This window comes from Oncorhynchus mykiss, chromosome 17 (assembly GCF_057628025.1).
Source record: "Oncorhynchus mykiss isolate SJ-2025 chromosome 17, ASM5762802v1, whole genome shotgun sequence".
NCBI classification, from domain to species: domain Eukaryota; kingdom Metazoa; phylum Chordata; class Actinopteri; order Salmoniformes; family Salmonidae; genus Oncorhynchus; species Oncorhynchus mykiss.
In genome coordinates, this window is record NC_143038.1 from 19,656,941 (window position 1) to 19,674,562 (window position 17,622).

The window sequence follows — 17,622 nt, forward strand, 5'->3', positions numbered from 1 at the left end:
AGATGCTCTTATCCAGAACGACTTACAGTAATGAGTTCCTAGATTTGTATACATTTTTCCGTAAATATTAATGTATTGATTAGCACATGTGATGGCTGTGCATCTATGCTCAAATTAGCCAACAACATGACCAAAATACAGCACCGAATCAATCTAAACATTCTCACCATGGATAAAATGTTGACAAGTAGCCTAATGACATTAAGACTACAGTATATGACCTATATGCATTGCCAAAAACCTAATGGATATCTTGATTTAAAAGAAATGGCTCCAAAGCAACAAAAAAATATTTGGTCTAAACCGTGGATATGTGAGCAAGTGGTGGTCTATTCTGTCGTGACTCGCGTTAATCATTTCCAAAACACTGGTGTTCGTATTTCCCTGCTGTTACGACGGTGTAATAACGCAGCAGTGTATTTGCTTTTTGGCGAAAGGATTACAAATAGTCCCGCCCACTCAAATATTCAGCGCAATCTTGCTACAGTAGCAGCCTATGCCCCGTGATACCTGATGCAGTGTTACGAATCACAGCGGGCTTTTATCTTCATTGAGAAACAACAAGTCAATGCGAGATATCAATCGACGAGCATATATCATTTTAATTACAGTTGGCTGTGCCTTGAAACGCGCACACTGTCATTCAAAGTGCGAAGAGCATGGTCGGGATTCCGGGCGCTTTTCAATGTAAGTAGCCTAACTAAACTAGTATCTATGTAGGCTAATGCTGTGGGGTGGTATATGTTTTGGTGTTGTAAAATACACGCAACACGTGTTTGTGGGCGTTTTGGGGTATTATTATTTGGATTATTTGTATATTATCCTATGACAATGTGTGTGGATCAGATGCGCTAAAAATCAAAGATGGTGGATAAATGAAGATATATTACTTAGGTCGTTTACCATTGATTATAATTGTTCAGTTCCGGTCTACTTAACTGGGTCTGTCTCCCATAGACACCAATGCAATAGCAGCTGGGTTTGGTCTACGTAAATTAAAGGCAGGAGAAAAGCCAACCAGGAGAAAAGGGAAAACAAACAGGGGAGTGGGGTGTTTGGCTTCCTCTTCCGTCTCTGCTAATTTAAAGTGGCAGTCAGACTCATTTTCACCTCATTTAACAAAAGGCACATCTCAATAGGTAGTTAGGTAGTCCAGGTAAGTCGGGGGGGGGGGGGGGGGGGGGTGCTTTCCTCTTTTGTTATCTATTGTTCCTCAAGCAAGAGGGAGGCCGATGACATCACAACTTCCCATCAAACCAACTCATCTAATGCTCTACTCCTTGAGGTTTACAGTTGTCTCTCAAAAACACGATTTTTCTCAAAACATATATTTTTTTACCCTTTAGTGTGCGTACTTTACTATATTTATACTTGGGATATCACTTTTCAACAGGAAAAGTTCAAAAATCACATAAACCTGCGTCACCTACACCTGGGTCTCTCACACTCAGGAACAATGCGGAAACAGTCTTTTGTCCAGGGTGTTTTGCAGCCTAATGTAATGTTATGATGTTGAGTATGCAGACACGTTCAATGGGACCAACATTTACCAAAATATTCACACATTTGGTGTCAATGCAAATGTGTCTCATTATTTCACTAATACATTGTTTTATTACCTCATAACTTTCATCGTAAGTAAACATAATCAACCGTTTTCATTCATGTCGTGGTTAGATAATGACATTTTTGTAGCCTAACTTTAGGCAATTATAACATGCATATCCTTCTGTTGTGAGCTTTGCCCTCGTATAGCTCATACTATCCTGCTATTATGCTCCAATTTGATTCAATAGCAGGGCCGCCACTCTAAATGTGCCTTTTCATTGGAGGATTTGGAATTAATCCACCAGGCAAAGTTTTGCACCATCTGGAGTTTACAGCTTTTCAAGACAATAACACCAGGCGGTCGAAAGACTGCCAATAGAGAACTCCCACTTGTCTACTTAGCCTGTGGGACAAAGGCACAGTCATGCAATGCAAGTGGGGTCGCCAGTTCTAGCCAGAGCCTCAGGGCACAACTGTATCATTGTTTGACCCCGGGGGCCACCAATTCGTCTCCCTTTTTCCCCTAACGTCAGAATAACAAACGATGGCCTGACAAAGACAAGACAGTAATGATGATGATAATGATGATCATATTTTTGTTACAGTAACCAGCAGGGAGCAGCAGAGCTCCTCTGGCAGCCATGTTAGACCTGTAATGTTTTATGGTTCTTAGTGTTTGGGGATTTTGGTCCAAAACGTTGACCGGGATACATGTTAAATGACATCTAGTTAGTACGTAGTTGTTGTTTTTTTTATATGAAATGAACAGTTTTAGAGTATGGATGGGAGAGTGGTGACCTTCGTTGTCTTTGCTGGGAGTACACCATCGCTGAGTAGTACACCATCACTCATGTTCTTTCTCAATCATTCCCCCAAATTGTTGCTGTTTTGTCTCTTGATTAAATTAAATCCACTTGAAAACATGTGGCCAAGTTGGACGCTCCTACAATTTCCCCCCTTTTCCTTCTTTCTTTCTCGCTTTTCTTTGTGTGTGTGTGTGTGTGAGCGAGTCAGATTCCAATCCCCTGACTTTTAAAAGGGAAATAAATTACAAAGCCCTGCAGGTTTGCATTAGGCTCCTAATTGAGTTTGGCTCGAGTGGCTCATCCGGGTTGCCAGATCTGGCCCCTTTGTGTTGTCGTGTGGGACAATTTCCCTGGCGCTGTGGAGAGAGAGGTGCCTGTAGCGGGGAGTGAGTCAGCCCAGCATCCTCATTTCCTCTCATGTGCTGCTCTCTCTGGTCTCCGAGTGGGTCTTTTCCACCAGTAACACCTGTTAATGCTTTACTGGGCCCCACGGTATTGCTCTGGCTGGGGGCTCATCCAGCTCCGTCGTCAGGCCCATCAGATTGGAGGAGGTTTGTTCTAAGTCTGGCTCCCATTAACTATCAGAGGATGAATCTATGTTTGATTCAGAAACGCGGATGATTTGAGCGGGGTGGAATTGAATTGGGTTTGAGGTTTGACTCATCACTGATGGGCGATGACATTTTGTTCAATGTGTGTGCACAGGCAGATCATTCTTAGACATTTGTGAAGTGTTGTTATGAGTGGAAACAACTTGAGCACACTTTCATGCTTAGTGTTGAATAATATCAGGATGCCTCACTATTCCATAACCTCATCAATTAGAGCCACAACAAAAACAATGATTCTGTTCCAAAGTCTTCTATTCAGTAATGAGGGTCATAATCTATACTAAACTACTAAATACCAACTCCAAAAAGTCTAAATGAAAACAAACCTTTTACCCAAAATAAATCAATCTATTCCCTCACATCCATTTTGAAGTTCACCCATGTTTTGATAGTCATGACATCTACCCTAAATCTCCTCCACAAGGCTAAACACGACTCACTGACTCAATGGTTCTCCCTTGACAGACCCTCATGTTGCGTTGTTTCATGAGATAGCATGGATGGACGGCGACTCCTTATTGACTGCTCCTTATTTCACAAACCCCTATTACTTCAGCCTGTGAGGCAACCTAAAGTGAAGGAGAGAGAGACAGAAAGAGAGAGTGAGGGAGGAAGAAAAAAAAAGGGGAGAGGAACGGATTAACTGTCAGGAGAATGTGAAGCTAATTGACGCCAGGTTCGCACAGCTGTTTCTTGTTGCTGTGCGCTGCACGGACCGGGTGGGAGGATTGGATCCAGATGTGGGCCCTGCTCTTCGGATCGCCCGCCAATAACAGTCCTTTGGAATGCCAGTCTACAGGAGACGAGACCTATTAGTGGGCCTGCGCTGGGGCGTGCTCCGCTCCTCTCTCCGCTCCTCTCCTCTCTCTGCTCCTCTGCTCCCCTCTCCATGTTAAAACCCTTGGTTTGTTTTTCAGCAGACCGTCTTAAGATGATTACTTCTCAGGGGCTTTTTGTTATGGCGTTGAGTTGACTACAGGGCTCTCTTCGCAGAGCTGTTAACACTTTCATTTTGTTTTACTAACTAGCCTCATAATGTAGGTAGTGTCATTGTAGCCGCGTTACACAGTGATATTATATGACACATTCATGTGTTTGAAACCAGCTAGGGGATTCAGAATATGTTTAGCATATTTCTTAGGTGCTTTTGAAAAGTTCCCCAAAATGGATAAGACCTTTGTGGCCGGCTGTGAAAAGTGTTTCTTTCAAAACCGTCATTGGAAATGCGTGTATCCTTTCTACCCAGCTGTATTTTCGGGCATTTGACTGGTGGGACGTGGGGGCCTTATTATATGCAGGCATTTATTTAGTCTCCTACTTTAAGAGGAGGACATTGACAGAGAACAAAAGTACTAGTCACCCAGTAGTAAATTAGAGCGCTCACAGTGTAAAAAGGGAACTGAAAGGAACTTATCACCACATTATGCTTTTTTAATACCCGTTCTTCCCTCTTCCAGCCCAGACAAAGCCTAGTTCGGATTGGTTCCCCCTATTCTCCACGGCTTTCGGGGATATTCTACCCCTCTCGCTTACTCTCTCTCCTGGTCAATGGGGTTGGGGCTCAGCTGCAGTGGGCTTGTCAGCACCCAGAGGAGAGTTCAAATCCATGCTTGTATGAGTTTCCCATTGAAGACTGATAGTACAATATGGACTGGTTTTCAAATGAGAAACTCAAGTTTGGACAACGTTGCTGCGAACCTTCTCTCGCAAAGCATTCTTTACATTGTCATAATCGGGAATATTGACGCGACACATCATTGGCTGTAAAAGAAAACATCAGCTCATGACAAAGAATGCGTAACTCTGTCCAAGTCTGTCTTGTTATGTGCTTTAGAGCTCATGCTAACCTTTTCTGGCTAACCGGCTGACCTAAATCAAGGCTTGCGTCATGAAGGCGGTTGATGAAAGATTCAGGAAAAGTCTCCCTTACAACTCTTCCCATGTGTCTCTGTTGTACGAGTGCTTTATGACTCCTCATACTATCTCATCAAACTGCACCCCATCCATCTCTGCTCTGTTTCCAGTCCTGCTGAGCTTCAGAGCCGCTCAGGGATGGAGGTCTGTTCAGGGTCTGTAATCATAAAGTCCTGATCCAGGATCAGTCTTTTAGATCATACTGAATGCAGTTCTTATTTTACGGACTTTGTCCCCGCGGGGAACTTTTGTTGCAGTGTCACGTACATTTTTAAAGTGGCGTTTTAAATACAAAACAAATTGACAATACAACTTTCATAACAGTTACATACCAATAAAATGAGACTAGCCTGCTGGCCTTACTGGGTCGATAGGAACATTTAGCCTGAGCTATTTAGGAGGGATGTGACACATGGCACAAATGATTGTCTAGTTCTGTTTTTCCTGCCGAGGGGTGCCCTATACCTGCGCCCAGAGGGGAGTAGTTCAAAGTCCGGGTACAAATCAAATCAAATGTATTTATATAGCTCTTCGTACATCAGCTGATATCTCAAAGTGCTGTACAGAAAACCAGCCTAAAAGCCCAAACAGCAAGCAATGCAGGTGTAGAAGCACGGTGGCTAGGAAAAATTCCCTAGAAAGGCCAAAACCTAGGAAGAAACCTAGAGAGGAACCAGACTATGAGGGGTGGCCAGTCCTCTTCTGGCTGTGCCGGGTGGAGATTATAACAGAACATGGCCAAGATGTTCAAATGTTCATAAATGACCAGCATGGTCAAATAATAATAATCACAGTAGTTGTCGAGGGTGCAGCAAGTCAGCACCTCAGGAGTAAATGTCAGTTGGCTTTCCATAGCCGATCATTAAGAGTATCTCTACCACTCCTGCTGTCTCTAGAGAGTTGAAAACAGCAGGTCTGGGACAGGTAGCACGTCCGGGTACAGGGGGTGGCTTGGGTCTAAAATTATTTTGTGATCCTTGAAGTGGGGTTCTGACCTTAAAGATCTCATCCAGGCCTGTCTGTTTGACTCCAGGTACCTTGCTTGCCTTGGTGATAATCCTTCTCAGCGTATTTCTCTGGCTGACAGTGGCATTGCCAAACCAACAAACAATACAAAAAGTTAAAATACTCTCAATGAAAGATTTGTAAAACAGAGTCAATATAGTACAGTCAACATTAAAAGATCCCAGCTTTTTGAGAAAGCACAGTCTCTGTTGACTCTTTTTGTAGATCAGGTCTTATGGACAGGGGATACCTGATCCTAGATCAGCACTTATACTCTGAGATGCTTTATGAATACTGTTGTTGTGAAAGGAAACCCTACTGTTGTTCCGTTATTCACGTATCTCCAATTTACCAGACCAACTTGCTCTTGTTGGAATGTGATCTATTCAGACCTATACTATATATACACCCCTTCAAATTAGTGGATTTGGTTATTTCAGCCACACCCATTTCTGACATGTGTATAAAATCGAGTATACAGCCATACAATCTCTATAGACAAACATGGGCAGTATAATGGCCTTATTGAAGAGCTCAGCGACTTACAACGTGGCGCTGTCATAGGATGCCACCTTTCCAACAAGTCAGTTCGTCAAATTTCTGCCCTGCTAGAGCTGCCCCGGGCAACTGTAAGTGCTGTTATTGTGAACTGGAAATCTCTAGGAGCATTAACGGATCAGCCGTGAAGTGGTAGACCACAAGCTCACAGAACGGGAGCGCCGAGTGTTGAAGCGCATAGTGCGTAAAAATTGTTTCCTCGGTTGCAACACTCACTACCGAGTGCCAAACTGCCTCTGGAAGCAATTTCAGCACAATAACTTTTAGTCGGGAGGTTCATGAAATGGATTTCCATGGCCGAGCAGCCACACACAAGCCTAAACTCACCATGCGCAATGCCAAGTGTTGGCTGGAGTGGTGTAAAGCTCGACACCATTGGACTCTGGAGCAGTGGAAACACGTTCTCTGGAGGGATGAATCATGCTTCACCATCTAGCAGTCCGACGGACAAATCTGGTGTTGGCGGATGCCAGAAAAACATGCATAGTGCCAACTGTAAAGTTTGGTGAAGGAGGATTAATGGTCTGGGTCTGTTTTCATGGTTCGAGGTTCATGGCCCCTTAGTTCCAGTAAAGGGAAATCTTAACGCTACAGCATACAATGACATTCTAGACGATTCTGAGCTTCCAAGTTTGTGGCAACAGTTTGGGAAAGGTGATTTTAGAATGAGACGTTCGACGAGCAGGTGTCCACATACTTTTGGTCATGTAGTGTACGTGATGTTTATGTCTCTTTCCTCTAGTAGTGGTTTTTGTTAGTTTTCCTCTCATAGTCACAAAGCCGAGGCAGATGGGCTCATCATCCTCAGTCTGGGGTGTTTGGTTCTCTCTCGCTCTCTTTAACACACACACACAGACACAGACACACACATACACACCTTGGAGGGGAGCGCACCTTCGATAAGCCTAAACATCCCTGCGACTGAACCTTGAGTAAGGCAAAGGCATGTCTGTGTGTGTGTGTATGTGTGTGTGTTTGGGCTATACCCCAGAGTCCTTATCTAGCCAAGCTGTAATTGAGCCCTTCACAAATCCCCCCCGCAGGCTCTATCTCTGCTTGGCCAGGTGTTACCAATGTAACCCTCCAGATGAGCCACCTGCATAACACACTACACAGGTGTGGCCGTCGCCAGGCAAGAGCACAACACAGCTGCTCCGGCCCGGGGGATAACTAGAAGGTTATTATGGGATCAACTGCAGGTGGAGGAAGAAACACACACACACATACAAAATATCTACACACACACACAGTAACCGAACACCCCAATGAGATGAGAGGTCTTTGGCTGGCGATGTCAAAGCACGCCTTTGAATCCAAAAGATGAGGACTTTCTCTTTCCCGGGCCCCCGTGTTGACGTACGTTTCATTTCACCTGTCTATTGTTTCGTTTCTGACATGACAGGAACAATAAAGTTCTTTGTAGGGCTGAAAGTGGCACTATTGTCAGGTCCTTCCTGCAAGCACAATGGACGACAAACCACCATCTTGGAATGAAGTTCGGGTTAAACCATTTAATATTAAGAGGAATGCGGTTCGTGCTTTTTATTTTTTTTTACTTGCCCTACTGCCATGTCAGACGTGCCCATTGCAAAATGTCTGTTCCCTATAAAAAGCAGTAGCAAAGTCACCATTGTTTTACAACGTGGCTGTTAAGTACATTAATGCACTGTGCTTATGTTAACCGTAGACTTCAAATGACTCATAACACTGTAGGTGTAGACTATAAGAAACTAAGAACGCAGTATGCGTATTGTATATGTTACTAGGCTATACTATGGAAAAAAGGCTTTATGCCTGCATACTGTATGTATGAAAGCAACAGTATCGCCATAGAAAGCATGCACATTGCACTCCGACTGTCAGTCTGGCATTTTTTGCTTCTAAGCAGTTGTTTATGTGCTGAGAATTTGGTAAGGTTGGCAGAGCAGGCCAAACTTCAAGAGATCTCTCGCTGCCTTGTACACTTTAATGATTAGAATACTGTAAGTAAGGGCATGTAAGGCTTTAGCTATATATGGAGTCAGCCACGGATAGCCCGATTGGTTTATCTGGTGCACGGTTTAACTGGAGAGAAAAGGAGAAGGTGGTTATTGAATATCGTTTAACAGAGTTATTGGAGAAAAGGTTTGGCGTCTGTCCCACACTTGGCCTTCCTCTGTGGAAACTTAGGGAAGATGCAGCCAAGTGAGCGTGTGACCCACCTCTCATAAATTGCACACACACACGCGCTCTCTCTCACAACCACACACACACACACTCGCACATTAACACACCACATGCACAGTTGCACACACAGGCACTCGAAAGCACAGTCCTCCCTTCTCCAACCAAAGTGTAACAAGAGATCTGACGGTTTTCCATGGGTGAGTAGGCGGGTCAGGCCTTACTTAAACTAATCGCTCCCAGCAGTGTTGAATAGCCAGACACTCTGGAGCCGTGGGCTGAGGTTTTGGAATGCCACTGCCGGCTCAATGCCTGCCTTTCATCGAGAGCAAGGGAGAGAAGGAGAGAGAGGGAACAAGAAGGGGGGGGGGGGTGAGAGAGAGAAAAAAAGGGACCCATTTGTTATTGGTGATATAGGAGTGTCTGAAAAGGAGGGTACAATAGCTCATGGGGGGGTAAGGTGGAGCTTGGGGGTAATGGAGGGGAGGGGGGGTAAAGCAGCAGTCAATGGGTTTTCTTGTGTTTTCGCTCTGAGCGGCCCCCCCCCACCCACCCATTTGTTTTTAATATCCCCAGGATGATATGCGAACGAGCCTTTGAGTGAATCGATAGCTTTGAATTGAGTTGCTGCAAAGAGGGGGGGAGACGAGGCCGAGAAGAGAACACCCATAGGACTTCACATGGCCTGTTCTGATTTTATACCATTATTGTGCTGAGTATGCAGCGAATAAAATAGTCCCCTTAGATTTAGCGTGTGACCATACCACTGCCAAGCATCTTATTCATTTTGCATGTTTTTCCTTCGCTGCTAATGACCCTACCAGACATGGAGAAAATGATTATGTCTCCCGTCAAGTTGTCCCTACAGCAGATGTAACGGAAAATATGGCATTAAAAGATCAAACGGGACTGCGGGAAAAGCAGAGGAGAGAGAGTGAGACTCAGAGATTCAGGTGCATTGTGCTTTCATTGATTCCAAAGGAACTCCTGTGGGCTGAGATATGGTGAGTGGGAGGCAAGCCAAGGAGCAAGCTGTTTTGGCTGGCTCTCAAGCCTGTGAATGACGAAAGACAAGCGTGGCCTCCAACAGACGTACACAATAACACACACACAAATACTCACAGGTGTCTACTTAAAACAATGTGTGGGGGAGGGGGATAGGTCATTTACGGCTGAAAGAAAGACACTTTGCAGCATCCCAGTGTTGTTGTCTTCCTGCATGGATCTCAATTTGGCTGGCGTTAGCATGTTTGCGCAGCATTGCAAATGAAGTTAATGAATCATTTAAGTCGCGTGGTTTATAGAAAATGCATTTGCAAACACTCAAGCTGCCTTGTTTGTTTAATTCCCGAGTAGGCTACCTTGTTTGTCTGTCTGTCTGTCATTAGCATGTTTACTAAGCATTAACGTTCATGACGCCATTATCACCAATGTCATTTAAGTAATTGCTGCTGCCATCCCCCCTGCATGCTTCTCAAACTTTTGTTATCTAAAATGTTCTTCAATGGCTTCGTATGCTAATACAGCACGACACTTGACTGAAGCCGTCACAGATGTAAACCATACGTAGCGCTAATGCTAATACATTAGCCGTTGGTTGCATTCAGATCATTCGTGTGTCGCCTTAGCACAATGGGGCTCCTGGGGATGCTGTTGCGTTGTGCTGCTTGGTAGCTTTCTCTCGCACTGATAAGAGCAGGCCCAAAGTGCTGTTGGGCTAGCCCCAGCTTTGTTGCCCTTGGGGGCATGTTAAAAGCCTAGAGATAATTGCCCATTTAAGAAGCAAGGTTCTTCTACCCCCCCCCACCCCCCCTTTGAGATGGAGCCTCCCATCAGCGCTACCACAGCCATTCATGAGGCTATGTGGCCACCTTTTGTGATGATAATGACACCTTTCAGTAGTCACCTCAGCTGACCGGGGTTGGCTGTGTTTTCCTAGCACAAGGTGGTGCGAGTGTAAATTGTGTGTAAAGACTTTTGGGTTCGCTCCAAGAGGGGAGCATAACTGTTTGTGTCTAGGTCTTTCACTGAATGACACTGAACCACACAACATATTTCATCCCCGATAAGTACATTTGGGTAATGTGACTATGGTCATGATGGGGTATTGATCGTCTCTGCTAGGGATTCATATTTTCCGCTAGGATATTCATATAATACCGCAAAAAAAAATGTAAGTGCCCATTTAAAGCATTTAAATCCAAGATATGGTCACTATGCCAGGGTTCTCCCAAAATGAGAGGGGCGCTGGGCCACATTGCTGTCTTGGCTGCTTCACTATGTAAAGATCTAACAGCAGATGAAACAGATATTTAGTAATGATAGAGTAACTTTGATCGCCAATGACATTGTTGTGAATTTCGAAACAGGCCGTTCACAAATTCTGAGCGTTATGTTCCTCAATTAATTCAGTGCATTTTACTAGTAGGCCTAGGGCATCTCGACACAGAGCGTGCTCAGGACGCAACCCGAGTAGGCTACAGAGTCATCGAATCATACAAACTTTGTAACGGCAGTCAAACAAAAGTAAAATGACCAAAGTTGCTAAACATGCCAGATAACCTCAAAAAATGACAGAATATCTTATCAGCTCATAAAATAAATTAATCCATATCTAATCGCATCCCATTTGTTGATCGCACATTCTCTACCGAAGCTCTCATATGGGCAGCAATACAAGACAGCGCAGAGAGGCGGGGGAAATGTATTAGCTGTATTTTTGAAATGAATAGGCGAAACGTGCTTTTGATAACCTATGGATTACAGAATAAAGTTAGGAATTTTCATGCAAGACGGGAGTCACGATTTGGGGTTTCAGTGGGATTGGGATGATAGGAAAATAGCAGAGTTGTGGACTCAAGTTTGATGACTTGAGTCTCACCTTGATAGAAAATAACTTGGACGTGGAGCCTCAAGACTCAGGACTTGACTTTGACTTGAGACTGATGACTTGTAATTGTCTGGACAGGGTTTTTGTCACATTTTGTCAGTCATTTTGTGGCACAGAGTCGACCTGGATGACTCTACATGCAGCCAGAGACAGTAGTCACAGCTTTGCCTTTGCAAAATAACCTGCAACAGATTGGCTAGTGAAATGCACACTCGGCCGTCTGATTGGACTGTCAATCAACACAGGTTAGGTGAGCTAGCGAACAGATTGCTGATTTGCAGTACAGCTATAGGATCGGGTGCAGAGCGAACATCAAATTGTAGGGAGAGATGATTACCATAATAAATATGCAGCTATTTATTTATTTTTTAAATGGAGATCAAGAATATTATTAACTGTTGACTTTGCAAGCTCACCAGCAATGTGGCAACAATTACTGTCATAGGTATGTACAAATTGCTTGAAATTGATCATTAACTTATGAAGCTTGCAGGTAGAAGTTGTACGGCATGCTTAGCTTGTACGACATGCTTAGCTAAATGTTCCTGATCATCTAATAGATGAGCAAACTAGAATAAAGATGATTATTAGCCCTCACGTCAACTTTCCTCAGCCTAATTGTTACCAAATATCCAAACGGAGATACAGTGAAAACAAACAAAAAAATCTGATATTGAATTACCTAGATGAGTCTCCCACGCTCGTCTCAACACCGTGCGATGGCGCAATCCCAATCAAAACGGTGCTGGGAAATATAATCTAGGTGACCACATACATTTAAATTAGTATAACGGTTGGGTATGACTTTGGGCGTTTCAGTATAAACACAAATTTGATACATGCCTTCAATTGCATTATCCTACTTTATTCCAATATTTTCATCATTCAGTTGATCATAACTAAGGTGAGTTATGAGTTATGGCTGTTTCCTTGTCTCCTCACTCCACTGCCGCCCGCCTCTGCCCCCTTGTTCTCAACACCAGTTTAAATCAATACAGACTTTTTTTCGGACTCATTTAATTTCTGTGATCTCGTACCAGGCCTGGGCTCAGGCTTCAGATCACCGGGCTTGAGTCGGACCGGGATGTCATTTTCAGTTCTGATTAGAACTCTTAACTGCAGTCCAGCAGTGTCAATCATTCATGTCCTTTGAATTTATGGTGACTTTGTGTAAATACTCTATTCTAAAGGTTTCTAAGCAACAACCAGTTTGGATGTGTTGTTAATGTGCTTTTTAATTTATTTTTTACAATGTGCTGCTGCACATCTTGTGTATTTTGTGTAATTGCATTAGTGCAACATTGGGGGGAAATGTTGTAGGCTAATTTCCCGGGTTTTGTCATCAAAATATCAGGAAATGTAGAGGGGTCCCGGGAGTGTCCCGGGAACCGGTGTTAATCCCTAGTCTCTGCTCAATAGTGAAGGGAATTGTGTCATTTTCACTGATATTGGGTCCCCCCAAAAAGTATCACTTACCGAGGTGTGACCACAATGTCCCCTTTTCCCTCTCCCACCTGGACAAGAGGGACATCTACTGTACGTGATAATGCTGTTCATTGACTATAGCTCAGTGTTCAACACCATAGTACCCTCATCACTAAGCTCAGGACCCTAGGACTGAACACCTCCCTCTGAAACTGGATCCTGCACTTCTTGATGGACCACCTCCAGATGGTGAGGGTAGGCAACAACACAGGCCCCTCAGGGGTGAGTGCTTAGTCCCCTCCTGTACTCCCTGTTCACCCACGACTGCGTGGCCAAGCACGACTCCAACACCATCATTAATTTTGCTGAAGACACAACGGTGGTTGGCCTGACCACCGATGACGATGAGAAAGCCTATTAGGGGGGAGGTCAGTGACCTGGCTGTGTGGTGCCAGGACAACAACCTCTCCCTCAACAAGACAAAGGAGCTGATTGTGGATTCCAGGAAACGGAGGGCCTAGCGCACCCCCATCCACATTGATGGGGCTGTAGTGGAGCGGGTCTAGATCTTCAAGTTCCTCTGTGTCCACATCACTTAGGAATTAACATTGTCCGCACACACCAACACAGTCGCGAAGAAGGCACGACAACGCCTGTTCCCCCTTAGGAGGCTGAAAAGATTCAGCATGGACCCTCAGATCCTAAAAGAGTTATACAGCTGCACCACTGAGAGCATCTTGACTGGCTGCATCACTGTTTGGTAAGGCAACTGCTTAGCATCCGACCGCAAGGCGCTATAGAGGGTAGAGGTCGACCGATTAATCGGAATGGACGATTAATTAGGGCCGATTTCAAGTTTTCATAACAATCGGAAATTTGTATTTTTGGACACTGATTTTTAAAAATATTTTTTATTTTTTACACCTTTATTTAATCTTTATTTAACTAGGCAAGTCAGTTAAGAACACATTCTTATTTTCAATGACGGTCTAGGAACAGTGGGTTAACTGCCTTGTTCAGGGGCAGAACAACAGATCTTTACCTTGTCAGCTCGGGGGATTCAGTCAACTCGTCCAACGCTCTAACCACCTGATTACATTGCACTCCACGAGGAGACTGCCTGTTACGCAAATGCAGTAAGACAACGTAAGTTGCTAGCTAGCATTAAACTTATCTTATAAAAAACAATCAATCATAATCACTAGTTAACTACATGGTTGATGATATTACTAGTTTATCTAGTGTGTCCTGCGTTGCATATAATCGATGCGGTGCGTATCATTGCTCCAATATGTACCTAACCATAAACATCAATGCCTTTCTTAAAATCAATCAAATCAATACACAGAAGTATATATTTTTAAACCTGCATATTTAGCTAAAGAAATCCAGGTTAGCAGGCAATATTAACCAGGTGAAATTGTGTCACTTCTCTTGCATTCATTGCACGCAGAGTCATTGTATATGCAACAGTTTGGGCCGCCTAATTTGCCATGATTTTACGTAATTATGACATAACATTGAAGGTTGTGCAATCTAACAGGAATATTTAGATTTATGGATGCCACCCGTTAGATAAAATACGGAACGGTTCCGTATTTCACTGAAAGAATAAATGTCTTGTTTTCGAGATGATAGTTTCCGGATTCAGCCATATTAATGACCAAAGGCTCGTATTTGTGTGTATTATCATGTTATAACTAAGTCTATGATTTGATAAAGCAGTCTGAGCGATGGTAGGCAGCAGCAGGCTCGTAAGCATACATTCAAACAGCACTTTTGTGCGTTTGCCAGCAGCTGTTTATGACCTCACTCCTATCAACTCCCGAGATTAGGCTGGTGAAACCGATGTGAAATGGCTAGCTAGTTAGCGGGGTGCGTGCTAATAGCGTTTCAAACGTCACTCGCTCTGAGACTTGGAGTGGTTGTTTCCCTTGCTCTGCATGGGTAACGCTGCTTCGAGGGTGGCTGTTGTCGTTGTGTTCCTGGTTTGAGCCCAGGTAGGAGCGAGGAGAGGGACGGAAGCTACACTGGCAATACTAAAGTGCCTATAAGAACATACAATAGTCAAAGGTTAATGAAAAACAAATGGTATAGAGAGAAATAGTTCTATAATTCCTATAATAACTACAACCTAAAACTTCTTACCTGGGAACATTGAAGACTCTTGTTAAAAAGAACCACCAGCTTTCATATGTTCTCATGTTCCGAGCAAGGAACTTAAACGTTAGCTTTCTTACATGGCACATATTGCACTTTTACTTTCTTCTCCAACACTTTGTTTTTGCATTATTTAAACCAAATTGAACATGTTTCATTATTTATTTGAGGCTAAATTGATTGTATTCATGTATTATATTAAGTTAAAATAAGTGTTCATTCAGTATTGTTGTAATTGTCATTATTACAAATAAAAAAATACATATATATTTTTTTTTTTTTTTTTAAATCGGCCGATTAATCGGTATCGGCTTTTTTGGGTCCTCCAATAATCGGTATCGGCATTGAAAAATCATAAGCGTTGAATTCTTATAGAGGGTAGTGCATACGACCCGGTACATCACTTGGGCCAAGCTTCCTGCCATTCAGGATCTCTATACCAGGTGGTGTCAGAGAAAGGACTTAAAAATTGTCAAAAACTCCAGACACCCAAGTCATACTGTTCTCTCTGCTACCGCACATCAAGCGGTGCCAATCCACCAAGTCTGGAACCAACAGGACCCTGAACAGCTTATACCCCCTAGCCATAAGACTGCTAGTTAGTTAAATAGTTAACCAATAGCGACCCGGACTATCTGCATTGACCCTTTTTGCACTAACTCATTTGACTCATCACATACGCTGCTGCTACTGTTTATCTATCCTGTTGCCTAGTCACAGTATCCCTACCTATGTGTACATATCTACCTCAATGACCTTGTATCCCTGCACATCGACTCGGTACTGGTACCCCGTGTATACCCCGTGTATCGTTACTCATTGTGTATTTATTTCTTGTGTTATTATTTTTCTATTATTTCTATTGGTTTCTCTCTGCATTGTTGTGAAGGGCCCGTAAGTAAGCAACTCACTTCACTGTTAGTCTACACCTTTTGTTTTACGAAGCAGGTGAGACACACACACACACAGGCACACACGCTCCAAATGGTCAAGGTATTGGCCCTACACATCTGTATCCATTCGACCCGTAGCTGTATTGTATGAGCTCATTGTGGAGGCCACAATCCTCCTCCTATTCCCCTTACTCACACAACAAGCTATCCATCACAAGGCATAATTAGTGAGTGGGTGAGGTAATGATTATATATTTCTCCCTCTACCCTTTAGACCCTTCAAACATCCAAACTCCCCAAACTCCTCGTTCCTCCCACCTCTGGACTACAGGAGAGTGCCAGTGCTGTCGTTTAAGCACTCTGTTTATTTTTCTAAAAGTAGATGTTCGGAGAGAGAGAGAGCGTGTGAACAGAAACAGATGCTCGAGGTTCACTGGGGTGTCTCATTTTGTGGGCAGCTAGCAACGTCCCCTTTTCCTTTTTTCTCAGTCTCGGCCGCATAGCCTAGCACAATGGTTAACAGCTGTGGGAGACTGCATGAAGGAGCTAAAGCACTTCCATACCACATTCAATATTGACTTTCCCCCTTAAAAAAATTACTACATAAGTGTATGCTTTGCTTTCTCCCTCTATGGGATCGATTATGGCCAAATACATAGACAGTTCAGACGGTATGCGTGGAAGAGAAAGCTAAAGGCTAAGTAAGAATGGTTGGTTGGTGTGTGTTATCTGAATTAAGGGCTAGCTAGCATGGACACACTGACCTGTAGGGCTAGCGAGTGTAGCGTCTGGGTTTATCATCTGCAGAGCACCCGCAGTCAGTGCTGCACCTCCTGTTCCCTCTGCCACGGCCACCTGGCCCTCTCTCCCTTGGCCAGATGCACTCTCTAAATGTATCAGTCCAAGGATATCAAATAAAGCTGTGCTGTGCGTGTGTGTGTCTGCTCTTGGCTTAGTTGCCTCGTTTTAACCTGCAGTATCAGCTGAACCTTGGGAGGCAATTAGGATCTGTGTGTGTGTGTGTGTGTGTACAAGGGCGGGTTATATCACGTCTTAATGAACTGTTAGTGTTTGTCTTGGACTGCTGTTTGTTTGTTTGTTTGTTTGAGCACTTGTGTGCTATTTAGACTACTCCTGTCTGGAGCCTTGAAATGCCTTGATTATGTGTACGTGGTTTGCCAGTTGTCAATTATAGAGCCTAATCATTGACTCACCACAGAATTAGAAGGAACTCAGTCTTGACAATCTAAAATCTGCATTATAATTCTATTTTTAGAGGTTTCATTCCCCCCAAAAATGTTGGTGAAAAGCAAAACCATCCACTTTCTACGATTTTTTATCTGCCTTTCTCTCTTGTACTGTCGATAAATCAGTTGCTGGCTTAAATTTAACTCAGTGAAGCTTGAGGAAAAGAGGTTGCATTCATCTCCCCTCAAGTGTCCACACACTGGATTCAATGGCCTACCAGACTGCATTAAGGTGGTGAAACAAAAAGAGAGCCAAAGAAAGAAAAAGGGCCACAGAGGGGGTATAAAACATTGTGAGAGCCCCACTCTTGAAGGGGGGTATAGAGGAAAGTAATGCCCCCCCCCCCCCCCTTACTTGTCACAGCCTTTGTTTAGCCTGAAGGTGCCAGTACAATTAGTTAT

At 43.7% G+C, this 17,622-nt stretch overlaps 1 protein-coding gene across 1 annotated transcript in view; it reads left to right on the forward strand.

The window, feature by feature from the left end:
• The first annotated feature begins 447 nt into the window (after positions 1–447).
• The window catches only part of LOC110493903 (protein CBFA2T2), a 50,755-nt gene continuing 33,580 nt past the window's right edge, over positions 448–17,622 (forward strand). The window contains exon 1 of the mRNA XM_021568489.3: positions 448–687. Within this exon, the coding sequence (XP_021424164.1) occupies positions 660–687 (28 nt within the window). The 5' untranslated portion in view covers positions 448–659. The remainder of the gene's footprint in view (positions 688–17,622) is intronic.